This window comes from Cherax quadricarinatus, chromosome 98, assembly GCF_038502225.1.
Source record: "Cherax quadricarinatus isolate ZL_2023a chromosome 98, ASM3850222v1, whole genome shotgun sequence".
NCBI classification, from domain to species: Eukaryota; Metazoa; Arthropoda; class Malacostraca; order Decapoda; family Parastacidae; genus Cherax; species Cherax quadricarinatus.
In genome coordinates this window covers 642537-658851 of record NC_091389.1, presented here as the reverse complement: position 1 = coordinate 658851, position 16315 = coordinate 642537, and the positions used below count along the sequence as shown (strand labels likewise).

Sequence of the window (16315 nt, the reverse complement as noted above, 5' to 3'; positions counted from 1 at the left end):
TGGAACGCAGGAGGGAGAGATACATGATTATATACACCTGGAAAATCCTAGAGGGACTAGTACCGAACTTGCACACGAAAATCACTCACTACGAAAGCAAAAGACTTGGCAGACGATGCACCATCCCCCCAATGAAAAGCAGGGGTGTCACTAGCACGTTAAGAGACCATACAATAAGTGTCAGGGGCCCGAGACTGTTCAACTGCCTCCCAGCACACATAAGGGGGATTACCAACAGACCCCTGGCAGTCTTCAAGCTGGCACTGGACAAGCACCTAAAGTCAGTTCCTGATCAGCCGGGCTGTGGCTCGTACGTTGGTTTGCGTGCAGCCAGCAGCAACAGCCTGGTTGATCAGGCTCTGATCCACCAGGAGGCCTGGTCACAGACCGAGCCGCGGGGGCGTTGACCCCCGGAACTCTCTCCAGGTAAACTCTCCAGGTAATTTGGTTTTCGAGAGAAAACTTTTAGTTATTGAACACTTTATATATTTTCTAAAGAGTATGAAGTCTGAGGTGTCTCACTAAAGTAGACTTTTCTGAAAACTGTTTTAAACACTCTGAACATTGATATGGTTTCTTTCCAGTATGAATTCTCATGTGTTTCACTAATCTACATTTACCTATAAACCCTTTTAGACATTCTGAACATTGATATGGCTTCTCTCCAGTGTGAATTCTTGTGTGTTCTACTAAATGAGGTTTGCGTGAAAACACTTTTAAACACTCTGAACATTGATATGGTTTCTTTCCAGTATGAATTCTCATGTGTCTCACAAAAGTGGATTTATCTGAAAATTCTTTTAGACACTCTGAACATTGATGTGGTTTCTCTCTAGTATGACTTCTCATGTGCTGAACTAAACCAATTTTATTTTTAAATTCTTTTAAACACTCTGAACACTGATATGGTTTCTCTCCAGTATGAATTCTCATGTGTGGTACTAAATTAGATTTATATGAAAACTTCTTCTGACACTCCGAACATTGATATGGTTTCTCCCCAGTATGACTTTTCATGTGTTCTACTAAAATAGATTGATATGAAAATGTTTTAAGACACTCTGAACATTGATATGGTTTCTTTCCAGTATGAATTCTCATGTGTCGTACTAAATTAGATTTACTGGTAAACTCTTTCAGACATTCTGAACATTGATGTGGTTTCTCTTCAGTATGAATCCTCATGTGTTTCATTAAATATTGTTTTTCAGAAAACTCTTTCAAACACAATAAACACTGAACAGTTTTTTTGTCTTCACTAACTGTTATCAATGAATCACACTGAGATTTTTGTGAGGAATGTGAATATTGATGTAGTTTGTCTTCTGCATCAACTGTAATGTGTGTTGCTGGAACACTTTCTTTTTCAAGTATTTTAGACATAGTGAACATTAACTAAACACTTTCACTATCAGGACCACAAAATTAAAAGTTCTTACAGTGTAAGAATTTTTCCATGAAAAAAGTTTTCTTCAGAAATGGTAGAGAATCTTTTTCTTAACATAATCACCAAAAGAACAAAATATGACACTAAGTTATGGAATTACACAGACACAAGTTGGTAATATGAGCACAACTTATGTACTAGCAATTTATGTACTAGCAATTTATGTACTAGCAATTTATGTACTAGCAATTTATGTACTAGCAATTTATGTACTAGCAATTTATGTACTAGCAATTTATGTACTAGCAATTTATGTACTAGCAATTTTACTCACTTTGAGTCCTATATTAAGCTAACTGTATTCCTTCTTTAGAATATATTTTTAGCTTTCTTGCTTTAGTGCAAGTCCACAAAAGTTAGTAATTTTAATCATTTTACATAAAATTCAACAAATTCTAATTTGAAAATAATAAAAAATAAACAGAGCATTTATTGAAGCAACTAAAGTAAGGTACCATGTGTTCATTCATCATGTTCCTGGGACCCTAGTATGTTACACCTTCACTCTATCTTGAATCTGTCATCATGTTCCCAGGACTTTAGTATATTACACCTTCACTCTATCTTGAATCTGTCATCATGTTCCCAGGACTTTAGTATATTACACCTTCACTCTATCTTGAATCTGTCATCATGTTCCCAGGACTTTAGTATATTACACCTTCACTCTATCTTGAATCTGTCATCATGTTCCCAGGACTTTAGTATATTACCCCTTCACTCTATCTTGAATCTGTCATCATGTTCCCAGGACTTTAGTATATTACACCTTCACTCTATCTTGAATCTGTCATCATGTTCCCAGGACTTTAGTATATTACCCCTTCACTCTATCTTGAATCTGTCATCATGTTCCCAGGACTTTAGTATATTACACCTTCACTCTATCTTGAATCTGTCATCATGTTCCCAGGACTTTAGTATATTACACCTTCACTCTATCTTGAATCTGTCATCATGTTCCCAGGACTTTAGTATATTACCCCTTCACTCTATCTTGAATCCATCATGACAAACAATTATTTCTCACATAAAAAATAACCAGGAATGATTGTCATGGTTTAGGGCATCACAAAAATTGAAATAAACTTAGAAAAAAATCCATAAAAAAGGTGAGGTAGGAAGAGGTCTCTCCCTCTTTCAAGAAAATTTTTCAAATATGAATATTTCAAACACTTATGGTCCCGAAATCTAGTTTATTATTTATTTTAACAGTATGACATTCAGTTAATCAATTGATACCAAGAAAAAGTAATATAAAACATCCTAGAAAACACGTCAAACACAAGGTCAGAGGTTTGTCTTTCTCATTATGCACTGCATGGGGTAGGATTTGTTTTATGTAGTCTACACCAAAATTTACTACTGACAACATTTGTAAAGTTCGTGTTCTTAAGACATAGATCTAAATGTGAGAGTGGTGTTCTTAAGATATAGATCTATATGTGAGGGTGGTGTTCTTAAGATATAGATCTATATGTGAGGGTGGTGTTCTTAAGATATAGATCTATATGTGAGGGTGGTGTTCTTAAGACATAGATCTATATGTGAGGGTGGTGTTCTTAAGACATAGATCTATATGTGAGGGTGGTGTTCTTAAGACATAGATCTATATGTGAGGGTGGTGTTCTTAAGACATAGATCTATATATGAGGGTGGTGTTCTTAAGATATAGATCTATATGTGAGGATAGTGTTCTTAAGACATAGATCTATATGTAAGGGTGTTCTTAAGACACAGATCTATAAGTGAGTGTGGTGTTCTTAAGACATAGATCTATATGAGTGGGTGGTGTTCTTAAGACATAGATCTATATGTGTGGGTGTTCTTAAGACAGATCTATATGTGAGGGTGGTGTTCTTAAGACAGATCTATATATGAGGGTGGTGTTCTTAAGATATAGATCTATATGTGAGGATAGTGTCCTTAAGACATAGATCTATAAGTAAGGGTGTTCTTAAGACATAGATCTATTTGTGAGGGTGGTGTGTTGAAGACAGATCTACAAGAGTGACACTGGGGTCAATAACATAGACCTACAAGAGTGACACTGGGGTCAATAATGTAGATCTACAAGAGTGACACTGGGGTCAATAACATAGACCTACAAGAGTGACACTGGGGTCAATAATGTAGATCTACAAGAGTGACACTGGGGTCAATAATGTAGATCTACAAGAGTGACACTGGGGTCAATAATGTAGATCTACAAGAGTGACACTGGGGTCAATAATGTAGATCTACAAGAGTGACACTGGGGTCAATAACATAGACCTACAAGAGTGACACTGGGGTCAATAATGTAGATCTACAAGAGTGACACTGGGGTCAATAATGTAGATCTACAAGAGTGACACTGGGGTCAATAATGTAGATCTACAAGAGTGACACTGGGGTCAATAATGTAGATCTATGTAAGATACAGTAAAAAGGTTAATAATCATATAAATGAATTACGAAGTGCTTAACCAGATATAATTTTTATTGTCACTAAAAACAATATTTCTTTAATACTCTATTATAGCATTATCATAAACACTGTAGCAACACAGTGTTGTCACTATATATGTCTAACACTGTAGTAACACAGTGTTGTCACTATATATGTCTAACACTGTAGAAACACAGTGTTGTCACTATATATGTCTAACACTGTAGTAACACAGTGTTGTCACTATATATTTCTGTATTTGACAATAACAGGAGACTTATGATACTGAAAATTAGCACTGCAACAGTAATTCCTCTGCTACCAGGATGACCAACAGTACTGGTACTACAAGTACCAACCTATGCTACCAGGATGACCAACAGTACTGGTACAAGTACCAACCTCTGCTACCAGGATGACCAACAGTATTGGTACTACAAGTACCAACCTCTGCTACCAGGATGACCAACAGTACTGGTACTACAAGTTCCAACCTATGCTACCAGGATGACCAACAGTACTGGTACTACAAGTACCAACCTATGCTACCAGGATGACCAACAGTACTGGTACAAGTACCAACCTCTGCTACCAGGATGACCAACAGTATTGGTACTACAAGTACCAACCTCTGCTACCAGGATGACCAACAGTACTGGTACTACAAGTACCAACCTCTGTTACCAGGATGACCAGCAGTATTGGTACTACAAGTACCAACCTCTGCTACCAGGATGACCAACAGTATTGGTACTACAAGTACCAACCTCTGCTACCAGGATGACCAACAGTACTGGTACTACAAGTACCAACCTCTGTTACAAGGATGACCAGCAGTATTGGTACTACAAGTACCAACCTCTGCTACCAGGATGACCAACAGTATTGGTACTACAAGTACCAACCTCTGCTACCAGGATGACCAACAGTATTGGTACTACAAGTACCAACCTCTGTTACCAGGATGACCAGCAGTATTGGTATTACAAGTACCAACCTCTGCTACCAGGATGACCAACAGTATTGGTACTACAAGTACCAACCTCTGCTACCAGGATGACCAACAGTATTGGTACTACAAGTACCAACCTCTGCTACCAGGATGACCAACAGTATTGGTACTACAAGTACCAACCTCTGCTATCAGGATGAGCTACAAAAAAAAAAATTATATTATTTTGTTTAACCTTCATTTCAAGAATATTAAAAAAATTATGATCAGTGTAAATGTCTTATGTAATACTTGTGGTCAGTGGTGCTCGTGTATACTTGTGGTCAGTGGTGCTCGTGTATACTTGTGGTCAGTGGTGCTCGTGTATACTTGTGGTCAGTGGTGCTCGTGTATACTTGTGGTCAGTGGTGCTCGTGTATACTTGTGGTCAGTGGTGGCTCGTGTATACTTGTGGTCAGTGGTGCTCGGGTATACTTGTGGTCAGTGGTGGCTCGTGTATACTTGTGGTCAGTGGTGGCTCGTGTATACTTGTGGTCAGTGGTGGCTCGTGTATACTTGTGGTCAGTGGTGGCTCGGGTATACTTGTGGTCAGTGGTGGCTCGTGTATACTTGTGGTCAGTGGTGGCTCGTGTATACTTGTGGTCAGTGGTGGCTCGTGTATACTTGTGGTCAGTGGTGGCTCATGTATACTTGTGGTCAGTGGTGGCTCGTGTATACTTGTGGTCAGTGGTGCTCGGGTATACTTGTGGTCAGTGGTGGCTCGTGTATACTTGTGGTCAGTGGTGGCTCGTGTATACTTGTGGTCAGTGGTGGCTCATGTATACTTGTGGTCAGTGGTGCTCATGTATACTTGTGGTCAGTGGTGGCTCGTGTATACTTGTGGTCAGTGGTGGCTCGTGTATACTTGTGGTCAGTGGTGCTCGTGTATACTTGTGGTCAGTGGTGGCTCGTGTATACTTGTGGTCAGTGGTGGCTCGTGTATACTTGTGGTCAGTGGTGGCTCGTGTATACTTGTGGTCAGTGGTGGCTCGTGTATACTTGTGGTCAGTGGTGGCTCGTGTATTCTTGTGGTCAGTGGTGGCTAGTGTATACTTGTGTTCAGTGGTGGCTCGTGTATACTTGTGGTCAGTGGTGGCTCGTGTATACTTGTGGTCAGTGGTGGCTCGTGTATACTTGTGATCAGTGGTGGCTTGTGTTATGTTCTTATGTACTTGTGGTCAGTGGTGCTCGTGTATACTTGTGGTCAGTGGTGCTCATGTATACTTGTGGTCAGTGGTGGCTCATGTATACTTGTGGTCAGTGGTGGCTCGTGTATACTTGTGGTCAGTGGTGGCTTGTGTATACTTGTGGTCAGTGGTGGCTCGTGTATACTTGTGGTCAGTGGTGGCTCGTGTATACTTGTGGTCAGTGGTGGCTTGTGTATACTTGTGGTCAGTGGTGGCTCGTGTATACTTGTGGTCAGTGGTGGCTCGTGTATACTTGTGGTCAGTGGTGGCTCATGTATACTTGTGGTCAGTGGTGGCTTGTGTATACTTGTGGTCAGTGGTGGCTCGTGTATACTTGTGGTCAGTGATGGCTCGTGTATACTTGTGGTCAGTGGTGGCTCGTGTATACTTGTGGTCAGTGGTGGCTTGTGTATACTTGTGGTCAGTGGTGGCTCGTGTATAGGCCATGCAGAGCTGCAGGACCCGGCTTTTTCACTCAATATTGTCAATAACATTAAATATAATGGTCTCTTTCTTTATATTTGTATATTATATAATCCTTAAGCTTAAAGTCAGTAATTATCCCCTAGTACAGTGGATTCCTAAGTTTCCTGGCCTCATGCTTCATGAATTTTGACCTTCGGCAACTCTTTTTATCAAAATAAAGCCTCACTGTTTGTGATTTTCCTCGCAATTTGCCCGTTGTATGGGACGTGTCCGTGCTGCTGGGAGTACACAAAGGCTCCCACACAACATTCAGAGAGTCAGTGTGGCATGATTTGTGGGTGAGTGACCATCACCCCACGGGTTCGTACGATTCATTTCATAATAATCATAGTGCCAGCCCTTTGGTAAAGAAGGAAAGAAACACGAGAGAATTCAAGAAAAAACTCGTAGCAAAGTACCAAAGAGGAGGAGGAAGAGAGGGGAGAATATGCCTTCTTCAATGATTCTATGTTATGTACGATACTAAAGCAGCAAGTATTGATAAAGGCTATAGTGCCAGCCAGCGATGAAGTGTAGCATTAACAGTGTAGCAAGTAAGTTAAACATTTAAGCAATAGAAAAACGACACGAAAGTAACTCTCCAATGTTGTTGGAGGTTCATAGGGCCACTGAACATATGCCACCCTGCATCTCCATCAAACCAACTAATTAAACTAACATCTCCTCCAAGGTAAGTGTAAATATTTCTTATTTATGAAGTGTAAATATTTCTGATTTATAAATTATGTGCATTGTTTCAGTGTGAATAGTGGTGGTGGTTTCTGCTGCCACCTCCCCTACCACTAATATGTATGGCTTCTCTCAGTGGCCTTTATAACCCAAAAACACCACCACCACCACTTACTCCTCATATACATTACGACATATTTTATTCATTCTAGAATGTATATCATGTTTCTATGTTATTAATATTGCTTTTTATGTCATATTACAAGAATTTTGATAGATAAATAAGCCATAGAGATATTAGTATCATATTGAAGTATAATAAACTCGCCTCCTTCCTGTCCTCCATACACCAACAAGAGTCTTCAATAAAGGTAAGTGTGATGTTAAATATTCATTTATCAATTTTATTAGTGTTTTATATTTATTTGTCATTGTTTTCTGAATGTAAATCTATATTTAATCTTAACTCGACTCACGAAATCGTAATGACACGATGCAAACAAACCGTACCACGGGTTCTATCCCCACCCATGGTATGGTTATACAGTGGACCCCCGGTTTACAATGAGCTCCCAATGCGACCAATTATGTAAGTATATTTATGTAAGTGCGTTTGTACGTGTATGTTTGGGGGTCTGAAATGCACTAATCTAATTCACAATATTCCTTATGGGAACAAATTTATTCAGTAATGGCACCTGAACATACTTCTGGAATGAAATAATATCGCAAACCGTGGGTCCCGGTATTTTAACTTCGAAAAAAACAAATATGTTTTGTTAATACTTTTCAGTGTCTGAAACAGATTAACTGGTTTTACATTATTTCTTATGCGCAAAATGGTTTTGCCATTCAAGAATTTCACCATTTGGCAGACTCTCTGGAACAGATTAATCACGAAATTCGGGGGTCCACTGTGCATGAAAAAATTACAAAAATCCTTGTATGGAACTGTGCACTTCACAGTTCCAGCGACTAAAGTGTTTGGCTGTTGTGTGCATGCACACATGTCTGAGATAAGATGCTGCATACTAGGTAGAGAGAGCACTGTCGCTGACACAGTGGCAGTCCTGTTAGGCAAGAGTAAGGTAATGCTTCTTTTTGACTCGGTGAAGTGTGTTGTGCTTAAAAACTATGTACCATATTCTTGAATGTGATAAAGTGTAGAATTATTTGTTTATCATGTTTCCATCATTTGCAGTGCTTTCGATGGAGAAAAATTTCCTCAACAGTTATCAAGAGATCAAGGAGAAAAATTACTAATCTTCTCGCTCAAAGTAGAACAAGATGAATGGACCTCATTCTTAAATGAATGGTTCAAACTTGATCTTTAACAGTTTAGGTAAGTAAAAAATATTTTTATTGTTTATGATTTTATCAAGCTCATGTATATATTTTCTTTAATATGCTTGTTTCATTTTACACAATACAGTGGACCCCCGCATAACGATTACCTCCAAATGCGACCAACTATGTAAGTGTATTTATGTAAGTGCGCTTGTACGTGTATGTTTGGGGGGTCTGAAATGGACTAATCTACTTCACAATATTTCTTATGGGAACAAATTCGGTCAGTACTGGCACCTGAACATACTTCTGGAGTGAAAAAATATCGTTAACCGGGGGTCCACTGTATTAACAAAATCGCTAAAAAATTTCTGAATCAGCACCTCCACTAATTTTAGCTATGAGCCACTACTCCTTGTGGTATAATTATTATAATCAAACTAAGCACTAAACTTACAAGGGCAGGATGTGGGACAGTTTACAATAATAATACAGTGGAACCGCGGTTTTTGCATGCCCCAGTTATCGGACAATTCAGTTTTAGAACTTCTTTTTGTGCAAAATTTTGCCGGATATCGGACCTTGATCCAAAAATTGCATGAGAGAGGGGAGAATGTGCCTTCTTCAGTGATTCTATGATGTGTAAGACACTAAAGCAGAGGGAGTCAATAAAGGCTATAGCACCAGCAAGCAATAAAGTGTAGTATTAACAGTGTGGCAAGTAAGTTAAGTGTTTAAGCAATAGAAAAATGATGACACGAAACTTAACTCCTCCATTGTTGTTTGAGGTATACAGAGTCACTGACAAAACTGCCACCACCACCACTACTATATGACTTATGCTCTCAGTGGCCCTTATAAACCCAACAACAACAACATCACCACCACTTCACATACATAACGACATATTTTTTCATTCTAGAGTGAATATCAGGTTTCTATGTTATTAATATTGTTTATATCATATTAAATCAATTTTTTTTTTATTATCACACTGGCCGATTCCCACCAAGGCAGGGTGGCCCGAAAAAGAAAAACTTTCACCATCATTCACTCCATCACTGTCTTGCCAGAAGGGTGCTTTACACTACAGTTTTTAAACTGCAACATTAACACCCCTCCTTCAGAGTGCAGGCACTGTACTTCCCATCTCCAGGACTCAAGTCCGGCCTGCCGGTTTCCCTGAACCCCTTCACAAATGTTACTTTGCTCACACTCCAACAGCACATCAAGTATTAAAAACCATTTGTCTCCATTCACTCCTATCAAACACACTCACGCATGCCTGCTGGAAGTCCAAGCCCCTCGCACACAAAACCTCCTTTACCCCCTCCTTCCAACCTTTCCTAGGCCGACCCCTACCCCGCCTTCCTTCCACTACAGACTGATACACTCTTGAAGTCATTCTGTTTCGCTCCATTCTCTCTACATGTCCAAACCACCTCAACAACCCTTCTTCAGCCCTCTGGACAACAGTTTTGATAATCCAACACCTCCTCCTAACTTCCAAACTACGAATTCTCTGCATTATATTCACACCACACATTGCCCTCAGACATGACATCTCCACTGCCTCCAGCCTTCTCCTCGCTGCAACATTCATCACCCATGCTTCACACCCATATAAGAGCGTTGGTAAAACTATACTCTCATACATTCCCCTCTTTGCCTCCAAGGACAAAGTTCTTTGTCTCCACAGACTCTTAAGTGCACCGCTCACCCTTTTCCCCTCATCAATTCTATGATTCACCTCATCTTTTATAGACCCATCCGCTGACACGTCCACTCCCAAATATCTGAATACGTTCACCTCCTCCATACTCTCTCCCTCCAATCTGATATCCAATCTTTCATCACCTAATCTTTTTGTTATCCTCATAACCTTACTCTTTCCTGTATTCACTTTTAATTTTCTTCTTTTGCACACCCTACCAAATTCATCCACCAATCTGCAACTTCTCTTCAGAATCTCCCAAGAGCACAGTGTCATCAGCAAAGAGCAACTGTGATAACTCCCACTTTGTGTGTGATTCTTTATCTTTTAACTCCACGCCTCTTGCCAAGACCCTCGCATTTACTTCTCTTACAACCCCATCTATAAATATATTAAACAACGACGGTGACATCACACATCCTTGTCTAAGGCCTACTTTTACTGGGAAATAATTTCCCTCTTTCCTACATACTCTAACTTGAGCCTCACTATCCTCGTAAAAACTCTTCACTGCTTTCAGTAACCTACCTTCTACACCATACACTTGCAACATCTGCCACATTGCCCCCCTATCCACCCTGTCATACGCCTTTTCCAAATCCATAAATGCCACAAAGACCTCTTTAGCCTTATCTAAATACTGTTCACTTATATGTTTCACTGTAAACACCTGGTCCACACACCCCCTACCTTTCCTAAAGCCTCCTTGTTCATCTGCTATCCTATTCTCCGTCTTACTCTTAATTCTTTCAATAATAACTCTACCATACACTTTACCAGGTAAACTCAACAGACTTATCCCCCTATAATTTTTGCACTCTCTTTTGTCCCCTTTACCTTTATACAAAGGAACTATGCATGCTCTCTGCCAATCCCTAGGTACCTTACCCTCTTCCATGCATTTATTAAATAATTGCACCAACCACTCCAAAACTATATCCCCACCTGCTTTTAACATTTCTATCTTTATCCCATCAATCCCGGCTGCCTTACCCCCTTTCATTTTACCTACTGCCTCACGAACTTCCCCCACACTCACAACTGGCTCTTCCTCACTCCTACAAGATGTTATTCCTCCTTGTGCTATACACGAAATCACAGCTTCCCCATCTTCATCAACATTTAACAATTCCTCAAAATATTCCCTCCATCTTCCCAATACCTCTAACTCTCCATTTAATAACTCTCGTCTCCTATTTTTAACTGACAAATCCATTTGTTCTCTAGGCTTTCTTAACTTGTTAATCTCACTCCAAAACTTTTTCTTATTTTCAACAAAATTTGTTGATAACATCTCACCCACTCTCTCATTTGCTCTCTTTTTACATTGCTTCACCACTCTCTTAACCTCTCTCTTTTTCTCCATATACTCTTCCCTCCTTGCATCACTTCTACTTTGTAAAAACTTCTCATATGCTAACTTTTTATCCCTTACTACTCTCTTTACATCATCATTCCACCAATCGCTCCTCTTCCCTCCCGCACCCACTTTCCTGTAACCACAAACTTCTGCTGAACACTCTAACACTACATTTTTAAACCTACCCCATACCTCTTCGACCCCATTGCCTATGCTCTCATTAGCCCATCTATCCTCCAATAGCTGTTTATATCTTACCCTGCCTCCTCTTTTAGTTTATAAACCTTCACCTCTCTCTTCCCTGATGCTTCTATTCTCCTTGTATCCCATCTACCTTTTACTCTCAGTGTAGCTACAACTAGAAAGTGATCTGATATATCTGTGGCCCCTCTATAAACATGTACATCCTGAAGTCTACTCAACAGGCTTTTATCTACCAATATATAATCCAACAAACTACTGTCATTTTGCCCTACATCATATCTTGTATACATATTTATCCTCTTTTTCTTAAAATATGTATTACCTATAACTAAACCCCTTTCTATACAAAGTTCAATCAAAGGGCTCCGATTATCATTTACACCTGGCACCCCAAACTTACCTACCACACCCTCTCTAAAAGTTTCTCCTACTTTAGCATTCAGGTCCCCTACCACAATTACTCTCTCATTTGGTTCAAAAGTTCCTATACATTCACTTAACATCTCCCAAAATCTCTCTCTCTCTCCTCTACATTCCTCTCTTCTCCAGGTGCATACACACTTATTATGACCCACTTTTCGCATCCAACCTTTACTTTAATCCACATAATTCTTGAATTTACACATTCATATTCTCTTTTCTCCTTCCATAACTGATCCTTCAACATTACTGCTACTCCTTCCTTTGCTCTAACTCTCTCAGATACTCCAGATTTAATCCCATTTATTTCCCCCCACCGAAACTCCCCTATCCCCTTCAGCTTTGTTTCGCTTAGGGCCAGGACATCCAACTTCTTTTCATTTATAACATCAGCAATCATCTGTTTTTTGTCATCCGCACTACATCCACGCACATTCAAGCATCCCAGTTTTACAAAGTTTTTCTTCTTCTGTTTTTTAGTAAATATCTACAGGAGAAGGGGTTACTAGCCCGTTGCTCCTGGCATTTTAGTCGCCTCATACGACACGCATGGCTTACGGAGGAAAGATTCTTTTCCACTTCCCCATGGACAATAGAAGAAATAAAGAAGAACAAGAGCTATTTAGAAAAAGGAGAAAAACCTAGATGTATGTATATATATATATATATATGCATGTGCGTGTCTGTGAAGTGTGACCAAAGTGTAAGTAGGAGTAGCAAGATATCCCTGTTATCTAGCGTGTTTATGAGACAGAAAAAGAAAAAGAAACCAGCAATCCTACCATCATGCAAAACATATAATATATAAGGGACTAAATTAAATAATGGTAAACAAAGGTAAATTGGCAGACAGTAACTAAGATATGATATTGATTTGGGAGTAAGATCTGATTTGTTATATATAATAAGTTGAGCAATTTATTGTGCTATAAAAAGTAAAAATAATATGAGGTAGTTGGTAGTAGCAGCAAAAGATAGTTTTGGCCCTTGAACAATAATGTAATTGAAATATACACTAATTGCACACACAATGTAGTCACTAAGATACGAAAATAATCTGAGAGTAGGAATTGCCTTATAGCATAAAGTTTGAGCAGTTAATATCACTATAGGAATATTATTTGAGGTAGTTGATACTAGCTAGTGAGGGATGGTTCAAGGTATTGCACAGTAGTGTAGTAGGAACATACACTACTTTGTTATTTGTAGTTAGGGAGAAAAGGGAAAATTAGGTATGATTATTAGAGAATTTTAACAGTGCTTAAGTAGGAAAGAAAAAGGCAATACAGATAATATTAAAGAGTAAGTATCCTATTAACAAATAATAATTTGTGAATTGGGAATCTGGGAAGATAACACAAAATGGGTCACACAAGGAACTGTGTGGGACACCTGGGATAGTGAGGTAGCAAAATACTATTTAGGAGGTGATAGTACAGGGATTAGTTCAATAATGACATAATAACATACACTAACGTAGTAAGAAATTGGTCACTAATATCAGTTAGATTCTGTAATGTTTGCATTATGAAGGAAGTTTGCTAGTTCATTTTCATTTGTAATATAGTACACACGACCTACATTAGTTTTTCTTACTAGAATTTGTCCATCACGTACAAAGCACTGGTGAATTTTATCATTATTCTCACATTTCAGTTTTCTCACTCTGTACAGGAGGTTCTGTCGTTTTCTTGTGAGACTCATTTATGTATATGTCTTTTTTTGCTTTAATAGATGAACTTATCAGATCTTTTTTCCTGTCTTGTGTGTGAAATCTGAGCATAACACTTTTTCTCCCCTGGTTCCCTAGTAACCGCGATTCTTTTATTTCCGACACTGGCACATTAACATGTAGGTGGTCACGTATGATCTTTTAGAGTTGTATCTTTGCAGTCGGAATGGTTTAATTCATTGGGAAGGAGTGGACTGTTAATTACTACTGCATCAGATAACTTGTCTTGCTCTGCCTTATCATCTTGGTTAGCAAAATAATTGTTCAATTGGGTATCCATGTTTATTTTCCAGTACTTGACGGCATCATCAATCTTCGTGTTTAGGTTTAGGGAAGTTATTTGATCTGTGAGACTGGCTATGACTGATTGAAGTGTCTTGCCAAAATCAGTCATGCCAGTTAAGAACATAAGAACATAAGAACGATGGAACACTGCAGAAGGCCTACTGGCCCATGCGAGGCAGGTCCAAGTCTCCTACCGGCTTAAGCCAATGCACCCAACCTAGTCAGGTCAGGTCACATTGACTTAAGGGAGGAACACGGCAACCGACCTGGTAGCACAAGCTATCAGGTCTAACTCACACCCACCCACATCTACTCATGTATTTATCCAACCTATTTTTAAAGCTACACAATGTTCTGGCCTCTATAACGGTACTTGGGAGTTTGTTCCACTCATCCACAACTCTATTACCAAACCAGTACTTTCCTATATCCTTCCTGAATCTGAATTTTTCCAACTTAAAACCATTGCTGCGAGTCCTGTCTAGGCTAGATATTTTCAGCACACTATTTACATCCCCTTTATTTATTCCTGTCTTCCATTTATACACCTCAATCATATCCCCCCTAATTCTACGTCTTTCTAGAGAGTGCAGTTTCAGGGCCCTTAGTCTATCCTCATAGGGAAGGTTTCTGATACATGGGATCAACTTTGTCATCCTCCTTTGTACATTTTCCAGAGAATTTATATCCATTCTGTAATACGGTGACCAAAACTGTGCAGCATAATCTAAATGAGGCCTAACCAAGGATGTATAGAGTTGAAGAACAACCTGAGGACTCCTATTATTTATGCTTCTTGTTATGAAGCCAAGGATTCTATTAGCTTTATTGCGAACACTTATGCACTGTTGTCTTGGTTTCAGATTACTGCTAACCAGAACTCCTAAATCTTTTTCGCAATCCGTAATATTAAGATCTACATTATTTAGTTTATATGTGGCATGGTTATTGTCCTGTCCAACATTTAGAACTTTGCATTTGTCTATATTAAACTGCATCTGCCACTTCTCCGACCACTGCATCAGTCTATTCAAATTTTCCTGGAGTGCTCGAATGTCCTTGTCAGAATGAATTCGACGGCCTATTTTGGTGTCATCGGCAAACTTGCCGATGTCGCTCTTTATGCCCTCATCTATGTCGTTTATGTAGATTGTGAACAGCAGGGGGCCCAACACTGACCCCTGTTGTTCAGGGTTGTTGATCTTATTCTCAAGGTGAAGAAACTTGGACCATTGACTTTGTCAATGGTCCAAGTCGGACCGAAACGTCGTCGTAAGCTTCTCTCTTTTATGTGCGGGTTATTTGTGTATCGTTCCAGTCACGGTACTGTGCCTTTTTGTTATTTATTCAGCAATGTACTGTATACATGTATTTTAATAAACAGAATAGAGGAAATTAGCTCAAATGTATACTGGTCAGAAAGCCCGTCATAAGTTCGAGTCATCAGTAAACGAGCACGTCTCTATGTGAGGAGAGGTTGTACTTCCTTATATACCTGGAGTATACCTGGAGGGGGTTTCAGAGAATCAACACCCACATGGCCTGGTCCATAACCAGGCCTTGTGATGGATCAGAACCTGATCAAGCAGGCTGTTACTGCATCCAGTATTGAGTAGCACTTACTATAAAGACACTGTCACTTGTAAAAAAATGTCAGACTATATAGATGAGCTTTATGAGAGAGCTTATGGGCCCCTTTCCACATGCAACTTTTTGCAAATGTGACTCGAAGCATTTTTATTTTTATTATTAACACTTAGTTGGGTTAGGCAGCGTGCCAGCGTGCCCCATTGTGCTCCGTGTTTTCTCGTGTTTTCACGGTCGCTCTTACGTGCTAGAACTTTAATTTGTGCCACCAATCTTACATGATACATCCCTCTAGCGCCTGGAACCAATCTTGGGCGGAAGACATTATATACCGAGTCAAAAAAGGAGAATTAGTGTGCACTACCTAGCAGAGTTTACTGCCAGAGGGGAATCATAGGCCTGTGTTCCGTGTGCAAAATAATATTAATAGAACTTTTCTTTGTCAGAGGAAAGAAAGTCTCCCTGATAATATTGTGTATACATAGTGTATAGTGTATACTACAGTGGCTCCCTAG

The 16315-nt window shown here is 39.3% G+C and overlaps 1 protein-coding gene across 1 annotated transcript in view; it reads right to left on the bottom strand.

Annotated features, from left to right (window-relative positions):
- Nucleotides 1-263: 263 nt before the first annotated feature.
- The window catches only part of LOC128699030 (zinc finger protein 501-like), a 53846-nt gene continuing 37794 nt past the window's right edge, over nt 264-16315 (bottom strand). Inside the window, exon 3 of the mRNA XM_070105235.1 lies at nt 264-5031. Within this exon, the coding sequence (XP_069961336.1) occupies nt 493-1392 (900 nt within the window). The 5' untranslated portion in view covers nt 1393-5031 and the 3' untranslated portion in view covers nt 264-492. The remainder of the gene's footprint in view (nt 5032-16315) is intronic.